The 26,535-nt window shown below is 43.0% G+C and overlaps 1 protein-coding gene across 2 annotated transcripts in view; it reads right to left on the minus strand.

Moving 5' to 3' along the window:
* Nucleotides 1-26,535, minus strand: part of CDKL1 (cyclin dependent kinase like 1) — a 63,070-nt gene that overhangs the window by 12,111 nt on the left and 24,424 nt on the right. For both annotated transcript variants that reach the window (XM_027111182.1, XM_027111184.1), the window contains exons 3-6: nt 14,107-14,228; nt 3,619-3,691; nt 1,163-1,253; nt 375-575 (exon numbers count right to left, since the gene is read on the minus strand). In XM_027111182.1, coding sequence (XP_026966983.1) covers nt 375-575; nt 1,163-1,253; nt 3,619-3,691; nt 14,107-14,228 — 487 coding nt within the window. The remainder of the gene's footprint in view (nt 1-374; nt 576-1,162; nt 1,254-3,618; nt 3,692-14,106; nt 14,229-26,535) is intronic.

Here is a 26,535-nt window from a genome sequence, read left to right on the forward strand (position 1 = left end):
GAGTCAAGGACATCCAGAGAATGAATTACCACATCATAATAAATGAAGCGAAACACAACAGCATTCTGTAGACTGCTAGGCCCTTATAGAAATGTATGTTTTTATTGTTGCTATCATCATTCTTCGGAGTTTAACTTGATCCAAACTATGTTGAAGAGAGAATCTTGTGTCTTTTTGGACAATTAGAACATACTCAAAATCGCTGATTCTTTTTCTTAAAACAAACCTGGACCGTTAATGGAGCCATTTCATTGAGACTTTCCCTCTTTGTGACTGTAAAGGGCATTAGATGAGACTAGGAACTTGGCTCTGCCCAGCACTGACACGGGTAAAACTATCCAGTTTCCAAAAGGCGGGACAGAAACACCACTTACCCAAGGTTTTCCTAATCAGATAGAGCTGATCCACATCTGATTTTCCGGGCCACAGAGGCACTCCTGACAGCAGCTCAGCAAAGACACAGCCAATGGCCCAAACGTCTACTGGGGGGCCGTACTGCATGTCCCCCACCAACAGCTCTGGGGAGCGGTACCACCTGGTGGCCACATAGTCTGTGTAGTAGTCACTCGGTCCAGCTGGCCAGTGATGGGACATGGAAAACAGAGAGAGCAGTGCAAGCGAGGAATCAAAACCAGGAGGGGGAAGACCTGAGAAGTCAAGCTTGTGTTCCATCTGTGGCTTTCCTAAATCAGTGGTTCACAATACTGGGTGCACATTAAAATCACTTGGAATACAGTATTTTAAAAGTTACTGATGTTTGGGTACCCCCCCAGCCCAATTAAACCAGAATCCCTGGAGGGGTATCAGTATAGTTTTTATAGTTAGAGTTTATAGTTTCCCAGATGATTCTAATCTACAGCCGAGGTTGAAAACCACTCTTCTAAAACAGTAGTTCTAAAATGTACTATTTTAGCAAAACATGGTAGAAACCAGGAGGGTAACATACTTTTTAATAAGCACTTTACTGTGGTAAAATTTACAGAGAGCATACATTTTAAACCAGTGTATATCGACATGTTTTCAATTAATTGCAGACGTGTAATTTATAGCAAGCTTATGCCCTAAATATACAGGAACCAGCTTTCTATAACATTTAGATTCTTTATCATAGTAAAAATCTTTCCAGCTTTGACACTTAACTAAAGAAAACTTCAATACTCACTCAAAAGCCGAGCGAATCCAAAGTCGCAAAGCTTAATCACAGAATGTTTTGTGACGAGGATGTTTTCTGGCTTTACGTCTCTGTGTATGCACTAATCACAAACACCAAACCAAAGCAGATTAGAAAGGAGCAACTACAATACATGGACTAAATAAAACATATGAATATTTAGCAAATATTTGAGAAATCGTTTGAACCTCTCACTGGCCTTTTGGAAAACAGACTACAGAACAGCAGCCTAAAATAAACCTAGTACCATACCCATCACAGCCTGAGTCAGCCCAGATTCCTGAAGGGTCCCTAAAGACCAACAAGTGTGAAAGGAAACATGAAAGTAGGGTAGCCAGATAAACAACAAATAATTTTTTAGTATAAGTATGCCCCACGCAATGTTTGGGACATATTTATACTAAAGTGTTATGATTGTTCACCTGAAATTCACATTTAACTGGGTGTCCTGTATTTAATCTGGCTACCTTAGGTGACAGGGAAAATGTTAAAAGGCTCTGGGTGAGGCCTGCAGCATGGCTGCAGGAGCTGCAAGTTGGTGCCTAAGCAGAATTCACAATCCAGTTGTTTAACTGAGAACAGAACACATTCCGCCTGGTAAACAGGACAAGCCCTGGGCCTACTGAGATAAGCTGGGAAAGAGAAGGGCGGGAAGCAGCAGCTTGCCAAGAGACCTCCCTTCCAGCTCTGACATTCGTCCCCACCAGATAAATAAGAGCAGGCAGTGCTCACCCTCTGGGGAGTCGCTAGATGTCAGCTCCGTCCCACACACATCCAGCCTTCTTTCTGTGCCTCCACCCCACGGGATGTAGTCCCCATGCCAGAGTTTAGACACAAATCACCTGTGGTTTCCAGACTACAGCTGACATTGCTTAACAGGGTGACGCTGGAAGAATGTTTAAGAATCTTCACATGATTTTCTTATTAAATAACAATTTTTTGGCAAGGAACAAATCAACAACCTAATTAAAATTACATAAAAACAACCGTGGGGTCATAGTACTGTTCAGGTTCCTAATAACCTTCCCTTCTTCCAAGTGTTTTCCTCTCTGGAGGAGAATGTTGGAGACTTCGCGGCTGATACCCTGGGATGATCTTGACTGTCTAGAATCTGGAGAGATGACAGAGTTTCCTCTTGGGCCTGGCCTAGTTCTCACTCCAAAGGATCTTCGGGGTGAGACCTCACTGTGTTTCCCCATGGGTATTTATTATTCTGGAAAAACTGGGGGGAAATAACTGAATTATTTTATTACAATCTATCTGATTCTCAGCAAATAATGGCCCTGAGATCTCCACTTTTTTTTTAACCACTGGCTTCAAATATTACTATAAATGGGTACACCCCTGAATATCATGATGACAGATGGTCAGAAGTACTCGTAAGCAAGAATGTGCTCCTATTCTGCTCTGGGAATTCTTTACAAGTTTCTACAACCCTCCCCCCCCATGCACATGTGGCCAAACAGCTTCAGGGGCTCTCCAGGGAACTGTGGTATGCGGATATATTTGTTCTTAGTGTCTCTGCTTTTCCCCACCAGGGCCTTTCTGCAGTCTCTCTTGCTCCCCCATCCTAAAACCTGCTCTCAGGAAACTGCTAGCCCTCACTCACAGTACCTATAAGGTGTCCACGCTCCCTGCTATGGACAAGGACTGTAGCCGTGAGCTAGGTGGAGGAACAGCCGGGAGAAGTGCCGCCTACTCTCATATTTGCTTCTCTGGGAAGGCAGCTTCAGGGGAAAAAAAAAAACATTTAGAACAGCGTGAGGAAGGGGATTCAGCCCCACCAGTGAAATTGGACCCTGGCTGTTGTCAGGATGACATATTGCGGTAAATTGCCCTTGTGGCCAAAATGAAGCTCTGATGTTGGAGTCTGGCTTCTGTGCACAGGGACTGGGCCATGTTGTATTGGAAGGAACAGCAGGGTTCCCAGCATCCGTGAAGTCACACCACCTGGGCAGCGGTCCACTGTGCTTCCCGCCAGCCTCGCTGTGGCTGGGAGTGCTAGGTTTCCACTGGCTGCTTTGTTGCAGACTTGGCACCTCTATCTCACCAACGCAGACACTAGTACGTGTGCATGGCACCTGAGACTCCACGTACTGCCCTCAACAAGCATGAGCCACCTGGGGTTCCCCTCCCCAATTTCAGAGTATTTTGAGGGTTCCAGACCAACACGGACTCCAAGTGAATGGGATCCTACCTTATATCTGAGCAGTTCCTAAGCAACGTAAAAATAACTACTTTCTTAAAATCATAAAAATGCATCTTTAAAACCTGAACAAGAAGGACTAGCTAGGTTGGCATTTTTAGCGTCTACTTACCCCAACCAGGCTTAAGAAGATTTGGGTAAAAAATTCTATCCACAAAAGTATGATATAAACTTTGTACAAAGGCTCCACCTCAGCTTAAGGGCAGCCTTCTGGTTTTTAGAGGGAGATCATGAGACTTACATTGTGTTTATGGCAAAAATTTACGGCTTGCAATGTCTGCCAAGTTATGCTCTTCACAAGATGTTCTGGTACCCTATTAAAAAAAAAAAAAGCAACACAGACACATTCTTTAGTGTTGCCATGGAATTCAGCTCAAAAAAAGAAAAAAGCAAACCAAGACAGGCTTAAGTAGTGGAAAATCCTAGGTCACACATACAGTCATCTAACTCATGCGACAGGCATTCCAGGGGTCCAAAGCGTAGAGAACACATGATCAGAACACTGCTGAATTCCAGGGACAGCAAGGTAACAACAATGTAACATCTACGTCTATAGGGAGGGACCAGGAAGACCCACAGGGATTTCAACGAGTACTTAAGACCACCTACCTCGAACATCTGTGGCACCACTGGGAACCTGCCTGGTGACTTGAGCTCCGTCTCAAGTTACCAGGCAGGTAACAAAAAAGGAGCTTTTTGTTGATGGCAAGTTATTAGTAAATATCAAGCATGAAAAATGCTGTTTATTTTTTCAAGTTGCCCCAACTGTTGGCCTTGAAGCAGAACTCATCTTCCACAGGTGGGCACATGGTTTCTTCAGATTCCCTAGGCAGCACTTTTTTTATTATTATTATTATTCATGCTTGCATTGGGTCTTCTTTGGGGCACACGGGCTCCCCTCTAGGCTTCATGGCATGTGGGATCTTCCCGGACCAGGGATTGAACCCGTGACCCCTGCGTTGGCAGGCGGACTCCCAACCACTGTGCCACCAGGGAAGCCCCAGCACTTTTTTTTTAAGGTAATGAAGATTTTACTGATGGTAAGGAAGAGGTTTACATTGCACACTAGGCAACAGAAGGTCATAATAAGTAGACGCCCACATAGGCATCTTGGTTCTTCCCTCACACCGTTCCTCTCTGGTAGCTGGCTGCATCCTGTTCACATCTCCCTGCCCTGTCCTCTATTACAGCATCTAAACCTCATGCCACTGCTCCCAGCACTTGCTCCCTGACTCTAAGCTTACATAACCAGGGCAAACAGTGGCCCCAGTAGGTCCTTTGTGTGAATCAGAAAACGGTACCTGCTCTGAGAGCATTTTTTTAAAAATATATTAGGCAATGAGCAAAACGAACTACAGAGAGAGTACATTTATTTTCAAAGACCCCCGCCCACCAGTTAGACTTAACTGTTTTTACAAATCCAACATTAAACAATGTTGTGATCCTCAGCCAGAACTAATATGTACACCAGGGAGGAAGCTCTGGAGTACTTGTGTCAAGGTGACCCAAAAAAGTCACTTCCAGCCTCCGGGAGGGGCTATGAGGCCACTGTTGTCACAAGCCAGATGTTCAGGAAATCCTTTCAAGCAGATAAGGGGAAGCTGGAACAGTGGGACAATGTGGAGGAAATGAAGAGGCCACTTCCATGAAGAAGAGCTGGGACATTCCTGGGCTGAAGTAGCTTTTCTCCAAATTCCCTTCCTTATTCTAGCGACATTAAGGTACAGATGCCAGAAAATCTCACCTGTCTAGAAAGAAGGCCTAGAAAGATACAACTAAGAAGAGGACATTTCAGGGGACATGCTTTCCCCCAGCCTCAATTTTTTACCCAGAAAAAAATAGAATATATGTTGATTATGTAATGAATTAAGTATTAATATAAGGTTATTCAGTACCAGGCAATTTTAGTCTCTAAGAACATTTCCCAAAAGAAATTACGGGGCTTCCCTGGTGGCGCAGTGGTTGAGAGTCCGCCTGCTGATGCGGGGGAGACGGGTTCACGCCCCGGTCCGGGAGGATCCCACATGCCGTGGAGCGGCTGGGCCCGTGAGCCATGGCCGCTGAGCCTGCACATCCGGAGCCTGTGCTCCGCGGCGGGAGGGACCACAGCAGTGAGAGGCCCGCGTGCCGCGGAAAAAAAAAAAAAAAGAAATTACGCAAAAAGAGCATTTAAAAGTAAATTATAATAGCATATCACTAGCGCTCCTCTAACACTAAGCACCTTGTTACACAGTTTTCAAACGTAAAAATTCTGTTCAAGCTACCTAGTGTCGTCTTCGGTCAGCTACTCAGTCCACTTTTTTTTAATATATATATTTTATTATTTATTTATTTAGGCTGAGCCGGTCTCAGCTTCGGCAAGCAGGATCCTCGCTGGGCATGCGTGATCTTTCAGTTGCAGCATGCAGACTTCTTAGTTGCGGCATGCAGACTCTTAGTTGCACATGCATGAGGGATCTAGTTCCCCGACTGGGGATCAAACCCAGACCTACTGCATCGGGAGCACGGAGTCCCACTCACTGGACCACCAGGGAAGCCCCTCACTTCACTTCTTGATTACTCTGTTTCTGCTCTGGAATGCCAGGGCCTCAGATTCTATCTCTAAGACCCCTTTTAGCTGAGGGATGATAGGAGCCAGGTTTTTCACTGTTGGTGGAGGGAGTTACAGATATGGAAAGGAAGAAAAATAGAATCTATTCTGTGGCGCCTCACTGGGACTGGATACTCACATATGTACAGAGGGCGCTGTGCTGAAAAGGGTGCTATCTTATACACATGCTCCAGAAAGCTTTTCTGCTTAGGACAACATCTGACGGAGTGGTTAAGGTGATGAGAAGCGGCCCAATTTGGACTATATTTTAAAAATAGAGTCTTCAGGATTTTCTGAGAGATTGGATGTGAGATTCAGAGAGAAACCAAGGAATGACACCAAGTAATTAGCCTAAGTTGCTGGTTTATGGTGGGCCCTTTACTGTGGAGAATGCTTGGGGGAAGCCGGAGAGGGGAAGGGAGGGTGGATGGGTGAGATGCTTCTCAGCCATGCAAGGGAAGACTCTGGGAAAGGAGTTCTGAATTCAGAAGGAAGGTCCAGAGGGATAAATTTGGGAAGCATAAGCATAATGATGGGATTTACAGGCCTAGGAGTGGATGAAGCCACCTAAGGAATGAATCCAGAAAAAAGAAGAGAAGGTCAAGCCCTGAGGCCCTGCAACATGTAGAGATCAGAAAGAGGAGGGGGACCCAGCAAGAGACTGGGGTTGAACACCAAGTGAACTAAGATGACACTCAGGAGAACACAGTGTCACTGAAGCCAACTGATAAAAGTGCTTTAAAGGACTTCTGGGTTAAGATGGTGGATTAAACACACCCATCTATTTCACTCTCTCCTAAAACCTAACTAGAACGACACTGAAGCTCAATCTAAATATAATAAGACATCATCCCACCCTCAGGCAGCTTATAGTATCTTTGGGAAAATAAAAGTACAAGACAAGACATGGTGACAGCAGGTGAGAGCTACAGCTGTCCCTCTGGAGCCCACTGAGCTGTGGTCCAACTTGACAGAGGTACTCCCTCCAGGGAGGGTGGAATGGAATCCATCTTCCACTCGTGGGAAGAGGTGCAGGAGAAGTGCACTCCTGGGTCCTCCACCAGTGTGACCTCACGGCACTCCTCCTGCCTGCTTTGGGGACTTTGTTTCACCCCCAGGAACATAAAAGCTTCCTTTTATGTTACTCCTCCAAGGAGTAAGGGGGTATCATTAGAAATATCTGTGGTCTAGATTTCTGTGTGACTGTACCATCATTTTAGCCAATTGGAGACAGAGATCCTTGGCCACACTAAGTAAGCAAACCCAGAAAGAGGAAGACCGGAGATCCAGGAAGTGGTGAATCAAACTATAGAGAAATTCCAAGAGGGGATTCAAAGGATGACAGCAAAGGGAAGTCCCAGGAGGACAGCTGGTCAGCGGGCTTGGAGAACAGCAAGCCAAACAGATGGAGAATGGGGGTCTAAAGGCAGGATATCACCAAGGGGGCAAAAAAGTGAACTAATGGATTACCTGATTTGATTAGCCTGTGGAAAAGTATGCTGAGAGACTATTAAAAAGAGTGGAAAAAGTTAGCAATAGAATACTAAGCAAATTTTAAAAGCAAGGCAAATATAATTTGCAGAAAAAATACAAAAAGAAAGTATGGTAAAATGCTCAGCTATAAGTAATATTTACAGGCATAATAATAGGAACAGTGAATGCTGAATTAATAAAATTTTAATGTAACTACTTGGGGGGAGAAGGGGAAGCAGAGGAAATAATGGTGTAAGAGAGCTAAATCCTCATCTATCAGAAGAGTCTGTAGATAATGTCTAAAAATGTCTAAAAATTAATACATCAAGAAATAGCAGTACATCACTATTTTTATTACATTACATTGCTAGATTTAATTTGCTAAGGTTTTTTACACCTAAGTTCATAAGGGATATTCACCTGTCATTTTCTTTCCTTGAAATGTCCTCATCTAGTTTTGGTATCAGGTTATAGTGGTCTCACAATATGATTTGGAAAGTACTTCTTCCTTCTATATTTTCTGAAAGAGTTTGTGTAGGATTGCTATTATTTCTACCTTGTATGTTTGAAGGAATTCATTCATCAAATATTTTAATAATAGAAACCAAAGTAGCATGACTATAAGGAAAAAATATATATAAATCCACATCATTGGTGATAAGGTGAATTGGTTCAGTTTGACAAACCCTATGAGCCGATAATCCCATTTTGAGAACTTCTAAAGAAAAAGTGCAAAAGAAGAAAAATCTTCTTTTTGTAGGAAGATTTTGAGAGTAGAATCATTTATCAGACAAGACACTGAAAATGGCCTCAATATTCAACAATGGAGGAACAGTTAGATGGTAATGTAACTAGATGTAATATCTTATAGTTAATAATAGATCTAAAAATTATACTGCAACATATTTAGAAACGCACATGAGGGGTTTCCCTGGCGGTCCAGTGGTTAAGACTCCGTGCTTCCACTGCAGGGGGCGCAGGCTAGATCCTGGGTTTGGGAACTAAGATCCCACATGCCTGCCCAGAGGAGAGGCAGGCAGGAGGGTGGGGCGTGGCGGAGAGAAATGCATATGAGAAAATATTAAGTGAAGAACAGAATTGGGGGGAAAAGTCATTTCATCACAGCAACACGGAGAATGTGCTGCTTCGTCTGGTAGGGCGGCCAGCAGCCTGGCTCCTTTTACAATGGTCTTCAGGTTTTCACATACAGACACTTAGTTTTGCCAGCACACCAAGACAGTATCCATTTCAAAGAGGCAGGCGAACATTACACAAATTTACTAGCCTGATATATAAAGCCAGAATGCTAATTTATTCATCCATCTTTAAATTCTGAGTGCCAGCTTATGCTCTCGTTGTAGGCAATTCCATAGAGAAACTCAAGTTCTAATGAGAATGGTGTTTGGTGAGCAAAGAGTTGGAATGAGAGAAAGTACACAGGTTGACTGGTTATTGCCTTTATGCTGAGAGAGTTTAGTTGCACCCATCTCCAAGTTAGGAAGCTGTCGTCCTTAGATAAAATGTGTGTAATCAGTCACATCTAACCAGCCCGGCAGCCTCCTATCCCTTTAAGGATGCTTTGCATATCTCTGCCCTGATGCATAATGTGTTGGTTTCACAAAATAACTCCCAGAAAGCAAACTTCTGTCTCTCCTTCCAAGTTTTGGAACGGATGGACTATGACCCTAATGTCCTGATAACAAAATTGAAATGAACAGAGAGAAACCTAAACAACTGCTGTGTGAAAGTGAACAGATTAAACTGCATTTTAAACACGTCTTCAGAAATAAGAGAGACGAGAGAGATGACAAAGAAAGACCATGGATCTCTTCCCAGGTTCTCCATACAGTAACGGTCCTTTCCACCACTGCTCCTCTAATATTTGTCACATTACAAGAAGTCAAGCAATCAACATCCATTCAAGCTTCATTTCTACACAAGGTTACAACAAAGATGGGGACGAAAGGGCTGGCCAAGCTCCTATAGAAATAATATGTTCTTTGAAATTTATCTTATAGAAATATTTATGTTTACTGTAGCCTTATTATTAGAGAAAAACTAGAAACAATCTAAATATTTATCAATGGGGGGGTTGAATAAAGAAACCATGGTATATTTGCACCATGGAATTCGATACCATTTAAAAAATATAAAAGTAGAGATGTAGGTATGAATAGGGAGACAGCTCCCAAACACACTTACAAAATGAACAGTATGTAGAGTTCAATCTCTTTAAATACATATATGCATAGAAAAATAATTAGGAAACCATTTCTCAAACTTTATTTCTATATGTTTCTGTGTTGCTTGACATTTTTACAACAAACAATGCATCACTTTAAAAAAGAGAGTTTTAGAAAAGTTCTGGAATTCCATTGTCAGAAACTGAAAACTTGTAGTAATGCCCTTTACCCACCAGATGTTCTTTGAACAAACTATATGAGAGGCAGAGGAGGATCTGGTGGTAATGGAATATGCACAGGAAAAAAATGGGTGAAGTGTCTGGCTGCACTTACACAGGGACAGAAAAATGAGGAGAGAACACCTAAACCAGTTGTTTATGAAACTCTGACAGAGGAGAGACCAATAGTTAATAGAATAATAAGTACAAGGCCTATTCAGTCCTACAGAAGATAAGGAATATGCTTGTTTGAGAGCAAATATAAGCAACATGAACACAGCACTGGGAATTATAATGGACACGTATTTATGCCACTATGACAGGATATATTCTGGCATAAACTTGCTTGTTAGTAGCAGCATGAATGTGAATCTTCTCCAAAAGCCTTCCAAAGGAGTTCAAGAAGTTACCAACATCTTACAAGGAGATAAATTAGTATGCATTTCAGATTCAAAGTAGAGATAAGTCTTTGAGTCTGATTTAGCAGGAATTATTTTTAATAATTAAAACATTGCCAAAGTAATAAATGGAACATGGAGAAAATATAAAAAAACAAAGTGGAAAATATCTATACAATCATCATTCAGAGATAATCTCTATTAAAACATGTATATTAATTACTTTTCTTATTTTCTACCTATATATAAATTCTATGAAAGTGAAATATGTTTTTTTATTATAGCATTTTTTCTTCATTTTGCAAACACTCATGAACATTTCTCTATGTCAATGTTTGTTTTATCTTATAAGCATGATTCTTAGCAGCTCCACTGTATTCCATTTTAAAGACATACTATAATTTACTTAACCAATCCTCTATCATGGGACATTTCAGTTGTTTCCAATTTTTTTATTATAAACAATACTTTAACAGTAGACACTTTTTAAACTAAATATTTACACACATACTCAATTATTTTCTTGTGGTAAATTAACAGAAGTAGACCCACTGCCAAACTGCCCTCTGGACAGGTTGCTCTAGCAGTGTACTAATAATTTCCTTGGACAATATTAGGTTTTAGAAATTTTTAATCAAAGTAACTCTTTGTAAATGAAAAATAAAACATTGTTATGATTACTCTTCTTTAAAATCATCTTTAAGGATCAATTTATCAGTTTGCTGACTCACTCACTCCACAGCAAGTATTGAGAATATACCAAGTGCCAAGAATTAAGCTAAAAATTACTGGGGATACACAGATGAGGAAGGCACAGCTCTTGCCCTTGAAGATTTTATAGTTTACTGGGCAAACATAAATAATTCCAGAAGATGTAATGGATACCACAGGAAGGAACTCCCGAGTCTCCTAAGGTAGATATCATAAGGAGGTCATCTTTGAGCTGTATCCAAGGGCAAGCAGGAGTTTGCCAGGCAGAGAACGGAAGGTAGGGCAACCCAGGTGTTCTAAAGCCTAGGATGCAAATGATTCCATGGGATTGAAAACTGGTGGGAAATGGGGTGTTTCTTGCAGAGTGAGTGAGATCTTGTATCCCATGCTAGGGGTTTTTACCACACCAGTAAGCTTTGAGGAGCTATTAAATGACTTATGTAGGGGAGTGGCATGATCCACTTTATATTTTAGAAATTTGTACCTGGAAATATAGTGATCACAGGACATTCTTGGGGTAAATGTACAAACCTAAGGAGGACCAACCTGCCATCAGGCAGGAAAAACGTCAGCATTAGCACATTATCTTCTGTTGATATTGTCTAACAGATCACATATGAAACTAAAAGGGAACTGCAGTCTTCTGAGCTCTAGGTATTAGATCATCAACTCATAACACTGTAGAGCTGGAAGTTCTCTTAAATTTTACCTGGTACTAAACTCTCATTTTTAGAGGTCAGGACACCTGTAAGCAACTTGCTAAAGGTCACACAGGTGATGCTGACCCACTTTTACTGGGAATACACTCACAAAGTTTTATTTTATAGTATAGCTTTATTTTGTAGATCTCTACATTGAAACATAAAGTTTTCCTATGAATTTCAAAATCGTTGGTTGACAGAGTTAATGACATTTACTCCTTAATGATGACAAGCAAAATTCTGAAATAGCATTTAAAGGATCGGAGAATCCAAATAGGATAATGGAAAGTAACTTTTATTTTTAAAACACATACACACACACACACACACACACACACACACACACACACATCCTTAAACTTCAAAGTAAATGCATATGATCTGACTTAGAATAAATCTTACTTTTCAAACTTGCTCAGTTATTAGTGTTCCTTAAATCAATCTTATATTTGACAAACCACGGCACAGTGTCATTTGGAAATGAAGCTGCTTGTACTTAACCACACACGTGTCTACCAGTCTTTCCCTTCTCTAACCCACCTCTATATTAAAGCATTTTCTGGAACATATATAACAGATTTTAGCCAGTGGAGTTAAAAAAATCTGCTTCCAAGCCTCTAATCACTCCTCATCCTGTCTTTTTATTCTTCTGCTTAAACTATATGCTAAAAAAGAACTGACTCCCAATTGCTTGCAACCCCCCACTAATCAGTGTTTCTAAGTGACTCAATCTAACATAATTAATCAAACTCCCTGCAACAACCCCCTAGTTCCACGTAGCACGAGTAACTTATACTAGTAGGTTTAATTGAAGTGTCACTAGAAAGCTGTCAAAAGAGCAAATATCAACATAGTCAATGTTTTCTCCCTTGAACACATAATTTCTCTGTATCAATGACTTGCTGAAAGGAGGGAGGTGTCTGTTCTCTTGGCTCTCTCTGGCTGTGTAAATTAACAAGAAAAGCCTGTGCCATGGTCACTAATGAACCGTGAACCACTTTCATCCTATCTGCCCGGAGGTCATGGCAGATCATACATAACCACCACCACATGGCAGAGCAAGCGCTTGGCCAAGGCTTGAAAGCCTTGTTGAAAGAGCCTCAGCCTCCAGCCACTGGAGTGCGAATGTGAGCCAGGATGGGGTGCCGTTCCATCATTCTGATCTCCAGTGCACTCTACATAGCGTCTTCAGCCAAAGTTGGGCTCCCAGGAACACAGCAAAAGACAGAGAAGAGGAGATATCCTTCCCTGTTCGACTTCTCTGGAGTCTCCTCACCTTGCAAGTCAAAGGTCGCCTCCTCCATGAAGTCTTCTTTGATTGACCCACTTGGAATCATATCTTCTAGGACCTTGTAATCATTCTACCCTCTCCCTCTGGCACAGTGACTGGTTCCAGGGGTAGTTGCATCACCTGAGCTGAGCCAATCAGTCTTCTACTGGACTTTGTATGCAGATGCTACCTTCTTCTAGAACTTCCTTTCTTCTAGAATGGCTACACAGGTTGATAAAAGCCTGTGGCAATGCTTTCTAGTTCACACTTTTCCCTTCCTAACTGCTTCCATCTCACAGCACACACACATACCCTCCAAAATCAACCCTGTAAAGGAGACTCAACTCCAAGGCAGAATGAAGCCAACACAGAGAGGAAGAGTTGGGAGTCGTTGGTGCGGGGGAGAGAGAGACAGAGAGAGAGAACGGCCCCACCTAAGGCGCTCTGCCTTAAAGACACCCAGCTGAGGAGTGGGTGGGAGCCAAAATCCAGCCTGCTTTCTGCTCACCCTGGCAAGGAGCGACCTTCGGAGGAAGGGATCTCACCCCCACCCCCTGCCTTTTTTTTTTTCAAACAAAGGCTCTGTCTGCTCACCGAGCCTTCTGCTGCTGCACACAAAGGTGTTGCCTGTGCTAGAAATGTGTTATAAGATCAGCGGGACCTCCGGAGTCACCTCTCCAATCACAGCCACCACCACTTCCTTTTTCACCTACACCCGGCTTCAGTTGGGTTTTTTGTCATTTGTAACCAAAACGTTCTGACCAATAGAGCAGACCAGATACCTGGGTTGCTTCAGATAAAACACCACGTTTGTTTTAGCCTTAAACTTCCTATTAGCCATTGTTTTTGAACTCTACCTTTCAACCTCCAAGTCCTTATGCTTCCCTAGGCAGGCACAGAATAACTAATATCCCTCCTTTTCTTTCCTAGAGACTGACATAGCATTTATGCAGAGATAATATACCAAGAAATCAAGTTCAACCGAATAATGTAGTTGCTGCTTTCTTCATGAAAATGATGAGTTATGATTTCTTTCTCAACATTTCTGGTAACCCCTCAGCAGCAGAGTATGCTGGCCAAACACTGGCTGCCTTTGCCTACCGTGAAAAAGGGTCATAACTCATTTTCCCTCGCAAACCCTAGTGTGTTTTGCTGTGTTTTGTTTGTAAACGACAGGTCACTCACCCTCTTTGGTGTTTGTCCAGCTCGTGGAGCACCGTGTGGTCACAGTATTCAAACACCAGGTGAAGCTTCCGCTTCCTCCTGAAGACTTCGATAAGGTTGACGAGGTTGGGATGCTTGAGTTGCTGAAAACACAAGAAGCAAGGTGCTAAAGTGGAAGTGTGAAAGTTTTCTCTAATTTTGGCCCAACAGAAGAAAGCTATTTGTCCTTTAGAAAAATTCTTGTCTTGGATTGACGGAGGCTGTCGATAGCACTATCTTTCTTCACTTGATGAGCTGTTCGTTAGCAGCCTGTAAGTGAAAAATGATCATGATCCTGGTGGTTAGTGAAGGTAAGGAGAGATATGAGAAGGCTGGGAAAAAAGAATGAAAATGTCCCCTCCTACAGAGATCTCCCTGATCTCCCTAGACTGGTTCAGTGTCCCTCGTGGCCCCCCTGAAGTATGAATCCTTTGGAATCCTTCAAACCTACTAATTGTTCAATTGATTGTTTAATGTCCTCTGCTGCCAACAGATATAATGGATACATTCTATAGAATATAAGAACCATGACAAACATCAGGGTCTGTGTTCTCTTGTTTATGCAGAATGATGTTGTATTCCCAGCATGGGGCCTTGCACATAATAGGCGTTCGATCATTATTTGTGAATGAATGAGTAAATCAGGTTTCCTAGGCTGATGAAACCTTTTAAAAGAGAAAAATGAGGAAGACTCTCCAATCTGATATGCCTGAAGGAGTGTATCTAGAAAACACAGGCAGGAATGAATGTCGGTGTTGACAGAGATAAATCTTGCACTTAGCTTTCTGGCCCCTCCTGTCTGTGATCCTACTGGAAACACTACAACTAAGCAAACTACTGTGAAGAGAGCAAAAATGGTTAACTTTCTTTAGGGCTTGAAGGCCTCCGGGCAGTGACCTAAGAGAGCAAGAGAGGAAGCCGAAAGGCTTCTTAAGGCCTAGTCTCAGGAATCAGGTGATATAACTTCTGCCTCATTCTAGTGGTCAAAGCAATCATGAGATCCACCCTCCAGATCCAGCCCAGGATGAAATACCACGAGGAGAGCAGGGCGCAGGTGTTCCAGCTGCGCTCATTCCCTGCCAGCCCTCATCTAATTTGGCTACGTGGGCGAGCCCACGCAGGACCCCTGAAGGAGCACTCAGCCAAAGCACAACTGTGAGAAGTAAGAAATCATGCTTTTTTAAGCTACTAAGTTTTTTTTTTTTTTTTCGGTACGCAGGCCTCTCACCGTTGTGGCCTCTCCCGTTGCGGAGCACAGGCTCCGGACGCGCAGGCTCAGCGGCCATGGCTCACGGGCCCAGCCACTCCGTGGCATGTGGGATCTTCCCGGACCGGGGCACGAACCTGCGTCCCCTGGATCGGCAGGCGGACTCTCAAGTACTGTGCCACCAGGGAAGCCTAAGCTACTAAGTTTTGAGGAGGTTTGTTCATGCAGCACTAGATAATAACCCTGTAGTAGAATCATCAGGGGAACTTTTGAAAACTGCAGATGCCCCGGCACCACCCCCAGAGATCCTGAATTGGTCTTGGACAGGGGCCCAGCCATCTGGTTTTTTTCCCCAAATTCTCCAGGTGATTTGATATGTAGACAGAGGTATTAATCATAGGTAGACAGATATTTCATAAATGATAAAAGACAGGAGAGAAACTGAAGTTCTTGAACTGCACACTCCAGCACATTTGTATAGATAGTGAGAAGAGAAACAGTCAGCAAGAGAAATACTAAAGAAGACAATTATTTTCTCATTTTCTTTGTAAAACCCCTCTATCTTCAAGATGTGAAATTCCTGCTCCAGCGATTACACTTGATGAAACAAATATACAACAGCCAAGACACTCTAAAGCCCATTAGCCACGTTTGGGCCTTAGAACAGAAGGCACTCCAAGCTCTAAAGCCCCAGATTTACGTTCCCATAGCTGGAAACTTTTAGCCTGAACTAACACTTTCCAGATATAGGAGGACAGAACTGCCTGCTGTTTTTTTTTTTTGGTTTTTTTTTTTTTTTTGGTTTTGCGGTACACGGGCCTCTCACTGTTGTGGCCCTTCCCGCCGCGGAGCACAGGCTCAACGGCCATGGCTCACGGGCCCAGCCGCTCCGCGGCATGTGGGATCTTCCCGGACCGGGACACGAACCCGTGTCCCCTGCATCGGCAGGCGGACTCTCAACCACTGCGCCACCAGGGAAGCCCCCTGCCTGCTGTTTTAAACCAAAGAATTGCGTTGGCTCAGATGTCTCAAACAGAAAGCAAACGACCAAGTTTAAAGGGGGTAAATAGCAGCTTTATGACAATTAGCGGAAAGCAGAGATTTTCTTACAGCCTCTGAAAAATAACTGTCCGAAGGCCCAGACCTCAAATCTTAGATTCTTTTCATTTTCCATGTTCCATATGTAGTCCTCACATCTTCAGCCAACTTTTTTAGCAAAAGTACAAATGTATCAATTCTACCAAAACAAATACCTGGACCGTCTCAGATGCCAAGACTGGCACCTCCAACTTGTCCCATCCATACCTGCAGTGATCACCAGGGGCACTGCTGCCTCAGGATAAAACCCAAATATCCTCTCAGTTTGACCTCTGCTTACTTCTGCAGGCCCATCTCTTAAACCCTAGACACACTGAATTTCTCTCACTTCTTCAAAGGCTCACACTCCCTCTCGCTTCAAGACCTGTTCACCCAGTTCTCTCTCTGAAACACTCTCATCCTCCAGATGTCACTTTCTACGTCTGGCCCGCCTCTGCCCCACCCGACACCCTGGTATGAACTAAAAGAGCTATAACTCTGCAACCCAAGCATGGGGACCATGTAGCAGGAAAAGAGCATTGTCACAGCAGGATCCATTGAACCGGGTGGGACTGTAAATATTATATTACACCCATCTTCCTGCTACTGCACACCTTTTGAAAACCTAGATTCTAATAATTGCTGCATATTCTATTCAAATAACAGAGAGAGTCTCTCCAATTTTTGTGTATTGTAAATAAGGTTTTGATGAACAAGCTACTAACCAGCTGACCTTAACTTTGAATTATTTAATTTAATGTCTCTAGGCCTCAGTTTTCCATCTGTGAGAGCAGGAAGCTCAAGGGCTACTGTGACAGCTTCATAACACAAAGCACACGAAACAGTGTCAGGCCACATTGTTCTCTCCAGGAAGCTTAACTGTTAATATTGTTATTGGGGGTTCAATCTATTTCTATTTAGGCTTTCTCAATTCATTTTATTCAACAAGTATTTATCTATCTTAATGTGCTTAAGGCACTCTGCTAGTCCTAAGGATATAGAGACATAGCAAGTACTTGACCATACTCTCAAGGAGCTTAGAACCTAGGAGAGGAGACAGATGTGGAACAAGTAATTACAGACGTGATGAGTGTTACAAAAAGCCCCCAGGAGAGGGTACCTGGCTCGAGGGTAGTGAGTGGCCCAGGGAAGATCTCCTTGGGGAAGGTGGCCATTTAAGAAGTTAGTTGGGCACCATTTAGAGTCCCAGGAGTACAACATAAAGCTCTAAACAGATATGGCCGAACTGCTTTCCAAAAGGATCAAACATACTTACACCTCTGCCAGGAGTGTGAGAGTACTTTTCACCATACCACTGAGGCGCATATAGACATTGAAGGCTTGTGACGTTTATCGTCAAATGCGAGGGCTTCCAATGCCTCTGGCAACATAGGAAGATGTCACGTGACACTTAAACCACTTGTCTCTCCTATCCCCTGCCATGAGACAACCTTTACGTAGCTGCAAATAGCCAATAACTTATTTCTCAACTGATTTCCAGAAAATTCTTCATTTAGAAAAATCAATTGCTAAGACTAAATTCTAATTAGGACTTACAAACGTTAAATTATAAATATTTTAAAATAAATTATTAACTCTCTGTAGGTAGCCAGGCTTCTGGGTGACCTGAAAACATTCCAGAGCAGCAGATATCTGGGAGCCAGTCCCTGTCTTGGCCGTGTTCTTTGTTATATTATAACAAAGATCTGAGAGTGTCTGCTCAGCCTCTGGCACTATTCAAGGCACTAGGGACACACTGGTGAATGGGACGGAGGACTCGGACATTAAGCAAAGAAATGCCATGAAGAGCCTTCCATATATAAAAGACTAGGCTGCCTTAGAGAAACTGTCCTTAGGAAGTGACTTTGAACTGAGTCCTGGAGGGTGAGAAAGGTCTGACCAGACCAAGAGAAGGGGTGGTGGTAGAGAGATGGTGGCTTTCCAGGCAGAGGACTGGCTCTGACCCAGGAGGGAACTTACGCCACTTAAGGAACTGCAGGATGGTGTGGTTTGAGTGTCAAGCACATGGAACTGATGCCAGTGAGACAGGCAGAAGGCAGGTCCTGTGGGGCCTTGCAGGACATACTAAGAAATTTACGTTTCATCCTAAGTGCAATGGGAAGCTACCGGAAGGAATTTTATCAAGATGTGGTAATTTACCATTTGGGTTTTTAAAAGCTCACTATGGTGGCAGGATACAGAACGGCTCAGAGGAGGCAATATGGTGAGAGGGGACCAGTGAAGAACCTGTTGATAGCTGAGAGCTTGGACCAGCGCTGAGGCAGGGGAGATGGCAAGAAAGGCACTGTTTGGAGATAGATTTTATGATTAGAATAGTCCGGATGTGGTGATGGCCTGGAGGTGAGGGATGCAGGAGAGGGTATCAAGAATGACCAAAGGTTTGTATAATGGGGGTGGATGGTGGTGCCATGACTGAGAGGAGGAGCAGGTTTTGGGGGGAAGGAACTACTGTTCTGGCACGTTGGGTTGACAGGGACTCCGAGGTACCAATACAGTCATCAGGTCAGCTGGGGTTTGAGTTGAAGGTAAAAGCCGGGGAGTCAGCATGAGTGTAAGCAAAGCCATGGCTAGAAGTGATTGCCCAGAAGAGTGAGAAGGAAGAGGCCAAGGAACCCCAGCACCCAGGTATGTGGTAGATGAGGAGGAAGCAGAGGAGGGGAAAGGGAAGAAGGTCCCCCAAGATAAGAGAGAAGACAGCAGAACATGACACTACAGAGATATCGTGGAAGGAGGAAGTGGTCCACGGTGATGCTGCTGCTGAAGAGTCAAGTGGGAAGAAGCCTGAGAGGCACCCGGGGGGCGTCCTAAAGGGGTTCGTGTGACCTCACCAGAAGCAGCGTCAGTGCAGTGGTGAGATCAGGAGCCAGATGTGGCAGATTTAGCATCCCCAAACCGTACTCTTCTCTGTTGACTCCCCTGACCTCAGGGGCAGAGCTCAGAGGGACACCTCTGGTCCTGAATCCAGTCAGCAATTGGTAGCCTGGAGGTCTTGATCAAGGCTCCGATATTGTGAATGTTTGCATTGACGAAGGTTTGGATGTTTCTTCTTCAACCTTGAATGGGTTCCTTTAGGGGCATTGGGAGGAATTAGATGAGAAGAACCAAGCAACGTGATGGACGGACTGTCCACAGGCTTACTCAACATGCTTATTATACATAGGAGTCTTACTAGAACAGACTAAACTACCATATGTACTACAAAGATGGAGTTCAGGGCTCTTTTAATTCTAATTCCTTCCTGTTTATGAGTATGTGAAACCAAAGCCTCAGGCCTGGTCCTATTCCTCAGCACTCTGAGTTGTGCTGGCTCAATCTGGAGGATGTCAGTGCCTCTTCCCAGGCCACTCACCATCCTCCAGTTATTCTATATCTAGAAGCCTGGGCCGCCTCAGACTCAGATTTAGTGTCTCTTATATAAAGTTTCTGCCTTTGCTGCTCCTATTTTATTTTGGTCTCCTTTTTATTTTCTCTGCTTTTTGAATATGGATGTTTCCTATTACACTGCGAAGCGAAGCACTTTCTCTGACATTAAAAAAAGAATGCTATTTTCACCCACCGAATTTAACCTGAGCCCCGCTTGGTTTCCGCCACAGAGCTGAGAGGGCTACACATGCTTCTTGGGCAGCGCCTCCACCCTGGCACCGGCCCTTTGTCCTCACTGCCCACCTATCCGTTGTGATAAGCTCAGGCTTCTACATCCTCTAAGGTCAAACGTTTGGCCTTAGCATTTTGAAGGATTTTTGACCCAGCTGCCAACACTTCAGATCGGGAAATGTTACTTTAAAACCCTGGTTACCAAGATCCTCTTGAAAACGCTGGCAATCCAGCAATCCTGGGCCTGCAGTCTGTGGCGTCAGCGGGTTGGGACTGAGAAGCAGCTGTCCACGGTGGATAAGGCTGGGTACGTGAGTTCATCACAGTACCCAACACGCCCTACCACTCCCTGACACTTAAGGCTAAGTGAAAGTTGCCCTTTATCATCACTCTTCCGGTATTAATTTTCTTAAAGTTAAAAGTGACATATTTAATGTGCCCATATCTCTATCAAAAGTGGGAAAATATACAAGCAATAGAAATAACTGCATATTTTAAGACAAATAAGAAAAAATATATTTGTTTGTGAGAGTGAATCATTTCTCCCACACCTGCCTGGCCCCTGTAGGTACTGGGTTTGGGGCCTCTACCCTAGGGACGCCTCAGCGTTCACACGTTACTGGATTGACCAGTGTACAGACCATTACGTCTGTGGTCTCCCCTATCCCTCAAGTGCTAAGGATTCTCTGGTCTCTGTTCTTTGTGCAGAGCATGGGGGGATATTTATCCTGAACTGTGCTTTAGAGGAAAACAGACCATTTTCTCAAGGATCATATCTTGTTTTCCTTTCAAAAACATTCTTCTTTTCCCACAAATTTGTGGTAAATAAAAAAAGAACAGGGATTAAAGTTTAGAAAGTTGAGAGCTGTCTTGGTAAAATGTTTTTCACAAGCCTTTACAATTTTTGAACTCAACTCTTGGTCAAAGATCCCTTTGCAAGAATCTTTTATCAGTTAACACTCACCCAGAATGGAGAAAAGTGATGTCCCCCTCCTTTATAATAATTAATCCTGGGTACTTCCCAAGGATCCCAGATCAGCATATTATAACACTCTCAAGAAACTGAGACCCAGCCAGGTTTAGAGCTTGTCTAAACTAAGAAAGAATCAAGGTTCTTCATATTTCCTCTTGTTCTTCCTTCTCACCCGGATGAATGCTCTCAACTAAATCATGCAACTCAGTGTAAGAGTTAATAGCAGCAGTACCCAATTCCAGTTTTGATTCAGAAAGAAAGCTCTCAATTTTACCCTTACCTCATTTAAGGACTTAGGACTTTGGAAGTACAAGTATGGTCCTGATAAAATGATACCAGTGAAGAATTCATATCATAAACATGTCAGTTCTTCTGAAAAATATGTGGATGTAATGCAATTCCAATCAGAATACAAAAAGGATCTTTTTAACTAGATAAAATGGCTTTTATGTTCATATAGAACTATAACTGTTGTAAAATCATCAAGGAGAAAATTGGGTCAACTTGCTTTACCAAATGGTTAAATTTTCAATAAAGCACCTGTAATTGTCATCATCATCATCATCATCATCAACAGCCCAGAAGACTACAGACACAGAAATGAACAAACAGAAGCAGTACCGAGTCTAGAATTAGATCCAGATACGTAAGGGAAATTAACATATGACACCGGTACTACTTCAATATAGTTGAAAAATGTGTTCTATTTAATAATGATTCTGGGGGCTTCCCTGGTGGCATAGTGGTTGACAGTCCGCCTGCCGATGCAGGGGACACGGGTTCGTGCCCCGGTCCGGGAGGACCCCACATGCCGCGGAGCGGCTGGGCCCGTGAGCCGCCATGGCCGCTGAGCCTGCGCGTCCGGAGCCTCTGCTCTGCAGCGGGAGAGGCCACAACGGTGAGAGGCCCGCGTACCGTAAATAATAATAATAATAATAATGATGATTCTGGGAAAACTGGCTACTCATCAGGAAAATTAGAACCATATCTCATCACCCTATATACAGGAATAAATTTTACATATATTAAAACATTTATAAACATTTAACATAAATATATTAAACGTTTTAATATAAAATAATATAAATAGTAGAAAAAATTTAGGAGAACTTTGTAGGACCATAGCTTGGGAAGAAAGCATCCTAAAAACAACACAAGAGTTCCAGAAGAAAAAAAAAAAGATAGGTAAGTTTAGCTACATAAAAATAAAATAATGTTGGGAAGATGACAAAAGTTCTGAAGATGGTTGAACTGATGGTTCTATACCAATGTGAATCCACTTAATGCCACTGAAATGTACATTTAAAAGTGGTTAAAACAGCAAGTTTTATGATATGTATATTTTACCATAATAAAAAAATAAAATAACGTTGGTTTGCAAGAGAAAAAAAAAAAAAAAACAAGTGCACTATAAACCATGTCAAAAGACAAATAATTGGCAGGGAAATATTTGTTAAAGTTATGACAAATAGAGAATGATAGCTCTAAGACAGCTCTAATATTACAAAGAAGTTTTATGTACTATGCGGAAAAAGACAACCTAGTGGAAAAAACGGGCAAAAGCTATAAATAGGTAACACACACAGAAAAGGAAATATAAACCATCGAGAGACATGAAAAGATACTTAATCTCACTAGTAGTAAGAGAAAGGCAAATCAGAGCAACAGCTTGATGTGACGTTTTTTCCTAACATATAGGCAAACATTCCAAACTTGGTACATCCAGTGCTGCCCAGGGTACAGGGAAATGGATCTTCTCACATATGGCTGGTTAGAGTGCAAACTGCTACAACTTTTGGGGAAAGTTTTAGCAATATTTATCAAAAGAATATACCCCACTGCTGCTGGCACCAAGAAGCCTGTGTGCAAACACAGGTCACTATCCAAACCTCCCTTCCCGGGAGCCTGTGCAGCCCACCACGGCGAGGGTCCCGTGATGCAGGGACAACTTCCCCGGGAGAACGCACGGCGCGCCTCTGGCTGGTGCAACGTCACGCCGGCCTCTGCCGCCACAGGCTCTCCGCGCACTCCGTGCCCCCCCTCCCCCCGGCCTCAGTGAGCCAGAGACCCCGAATCAGCTACTGCTTTAACCCCATCCTGTCTGAGCGAAGAACAGACGTCCTCCGGCGACCTACATGCAGAGGCGGGGCCAAATCCAAAGCTGAGCCCTGGAAGCTGTGTGAACAAAGAAGAGAAAGGGAAATCTCTCCCAGCACCCTCAGGAGCAGTGGATTAAAGCTCCACAATGAACTTGATGTACCCTGCATCTGTGGAATACCTGAATAGACAATGAATCATCCCAAATAGAGGAGGTGGGCTTTGAGAGCAAGATTTATGATTTTTTACCCTTTTCCTCTTTTTGTGAGTGTGTATGTGTATGCTTCTGTGTGAGATTTTGTCTGTATAGCTTTGCTTTCACCATTTGTCCTAGGGTTCTATCCGTCGGTTTTTTTTTTTTACTTAAAAAAATTTTTTTTTCTTAAAAATTATTTTTTTATTTTAATAACTTTATTTTATTTTACCTTACTTTATTTTATTTTCTTTTATACTCTTCCTTTCTCTCTTTCTTTCTTTCTACTTTTTCTCCCTTTTATTCTGAGCCGTGTGGATGAAAGGCTCTTGGTGCTCCAGCCAGGAGTCAGTGCTGTGACTCTGAGGTGGGAGAGCCAACTTCAGGACACTGGTCCACAAGAGACCTCCCAGTACCACGTAATACCAAACAGCAAAAATCTCCCAGAGATCTCCATCTCAACACCAACACCCAGCTTCACTCAACGACCAGCAAGCTACAGTGCTGGACACCCTATGCCAAACAACTAGCAAGACAGGAACACAACCCCACCCATTAGCAGAGAGGCTACCTAAAATCATAATAAGGCCACAGACACCCCAAAACACACCACCAGATGTGGAACTGCCCACCAGAAAGACAAGATCCAGCCTAATCCACCAGAACACAGGCATTAGTCCCCTCCACCAGGAAGCCTACACAACCCACTGAACCAACTTTAGCCACTAGGGCAGACACCAAAAACAACGGGAACTACGAACCTGCAGCCTGCAAAAAGGAGAGCCCAAACACAGTAAGATAAGCAAAATGAGAAGACAGAAAAACACACAGCAGATGAAGGAGCTAGATAAAAACCCACCAGACCTAACAAATGAAGAGGAAATAGGCAGTCTACCTGAAAAAGAATTCAGAATAATGATAGTAAAGATGATCCAAAATCTTGGAAATAGAATAGGGAAAATGCAAGAAACATTTTAAAAGGACCTAGAAGAACTAAAGAGGCAACAAGCAATGATGAACAACACAATAAATGAATTAAAAATACTCTGCTTCCCTGGGGGCACAGTGGTTGAGAGTCCGCCTGCCGATGCAGGGGACACGGGTTCGTGCCCCGGTCCAGGAGGATCCCACATGCCACGGAGCGGCTGGGCCCGTGAGCCATGGCCACTGGGCCTGTGCGTCCGGAGCCTGTGCTCCGCAACGAGAGAGGCCACAACAGTGAGAGGCCCGTGTACTGCAAAGAAAAAAAAAAAAAAACTCTAGAAGGGATCAATAGCAGAATAACTGAGGCAGAAGAATGGATAAGTGACCTGGAAGATAAAATAGTGGAAATAACTACTGCAGAGCAGAATAAAGAAAAAGAATGAAAAGAACTGAGGACAGTCTCAGAGACCTCTGGGACAACATTTAATGTACCAACATTCGAATTATAGGGGTCCCAGAAGAAGAAGAGAAAAAGAAAGGGACTGAGAAAATATTTGAAGAGATTATAGTTAAAAAATTCCCTAATATGGGAAAGGAAATAGTTAATCAAGTCCAGGAAGCACAGAGAGTCCCATACAGGATAAATCCAAGGAGAAACATGCCAAGAACACAAACGTATTAATCAAACCGTCAAAAATTAAATACAAAGAAAACATATTAAAAGCAGCAAGGGAAAAACAACAAATAACAAACAAGGGAATCCCCATAAGGTTAACAGCTGATCTTTCAGCAGAAAAGAGTTTCTGCTGAAGGGAGAAAGAAGCCAGAAGGGAGTGGCAGGACATATTTAAAGTGATGAAGGAGAAAAACATACAAACAAGATTACTCTACCCAGCAAGGATCTCATTCAGATTTGATGGAAAAATTAAAACCTTTACAGACAAGCAAAAGCTGAGAGAGTTCTGCACCACCAAACTAGCTTTACAACAAATGCTAAAGGAACTTCTCTAGGCAAGAAACACAAGAGAAGGTAAAGACCTACAATAACAAACCCAAAACAATTAAGAAAATGGGAATAGTAACATACATATCAATAATTACCTTAAATGTAAATGGATTAAATGCTCCCACCAAAAGACACAGACTGGCTGAATGGACACAAAAACAAGACCCATATATATGCTGTCTACAAGAGACCCACTTCAGACCTAGGGACACATACAGACTGAAAGTGAGGGGATGGAAAAAGATATTCCATGCAAATGGAAACCAAAAGAAAGCTGGAGTAGCAATTCTCATATCAAACAAAATAGACTTTAAAATAAAGACTATTAGAAGAGACAAAGAAGGACACTACATAATGATCAAGGGATCGATCCAAGAAGAAGATTTAACAATTGTAAATATTTATGCACCCAACATAGGAGCACCTCAATACATAAGGCTAATACTAACAGCCACAAAAAGGAAATCGACAGTAACACATTCATAGTAGGGGACTTTAACACCCCACTTTCACCAATGGACAGATCATCCAAAATGAGAATAAATAAGGAAACACAAGCTTTAAATGATACATTAAACAAGATGGACTTAATTGATATTTATAGGACATTCCATCCAAAACCAACAGAATACACATTTTTCTCAAGTGCTCATGGAACATTCTCCAGGATAGATCATATCTTGGGTCACAAATCAAGCCTTGGTAAATTTTAGAAAATTGAAATTGTATCAAGTATCTTTTCTGACCATAACGCTATGAGACTACATAACAATTACAGGAAAAGATCTATACAAAATACAAACAGGGGCTGGGCTTCCCTGGTGGCGCAGTGGTTGAGAGTCCGCCTGCTGATGCAGGGGACACGGGTTCCTGCCCCGGTCCAGGAAGATCCCATATGCCACGGAGCAGCTGGGCCTGTGAGCCATGGCCGCTGAGCCTGCGCTTCCGGAGCCTGTGCTCCGCAATGGGAGAGGCCACAACAGTGAGAGGATGGCGTGCCACAAAAAAAAAAAAAAAAATACAAACAGGGGCTTTCCTGGTGGCTCAGTGGTTGAGAGTCCACTTGCCGATGCAGGGGACACGGGTTCATGCCTTGGTCGGGGAGGATCCCACATGCCGCAGAGCAGCTGGGCCTGTGAGCCATGGCCGCTGGGCCTGCGTGTTCGGAGCCTGTGCTCCGCAACGAGAGAGGCCACAACAGTTAGAGGCCCGCGTACCGCAAAAAAAAAAAAAAAAGAATAAAAAAAAAATACAAACAAATGGAGGCTAAACAGTACACTACTTAATAACGAAGTGATCACTGAAGAAATCAAAGAGGA

This window comes from Aethalodelphis obliquidens, unplaced genomic scaffold, assembly GCF_003676395.1.
Source record: "Aethalodelphis obliquidens isolate GAN/ISIS:26980383/991018 unplaced genomic scaffold, ASM367639v1 scaffold10, whole genome shotgun sequence".
NCBI classification, from domain to species: Eukaryota; Metazoa; Chordata; class Mammalia; order Artiodactyla; family Delphinidae; genus Aethalodelphis; species Aethalodelphis obliquidens.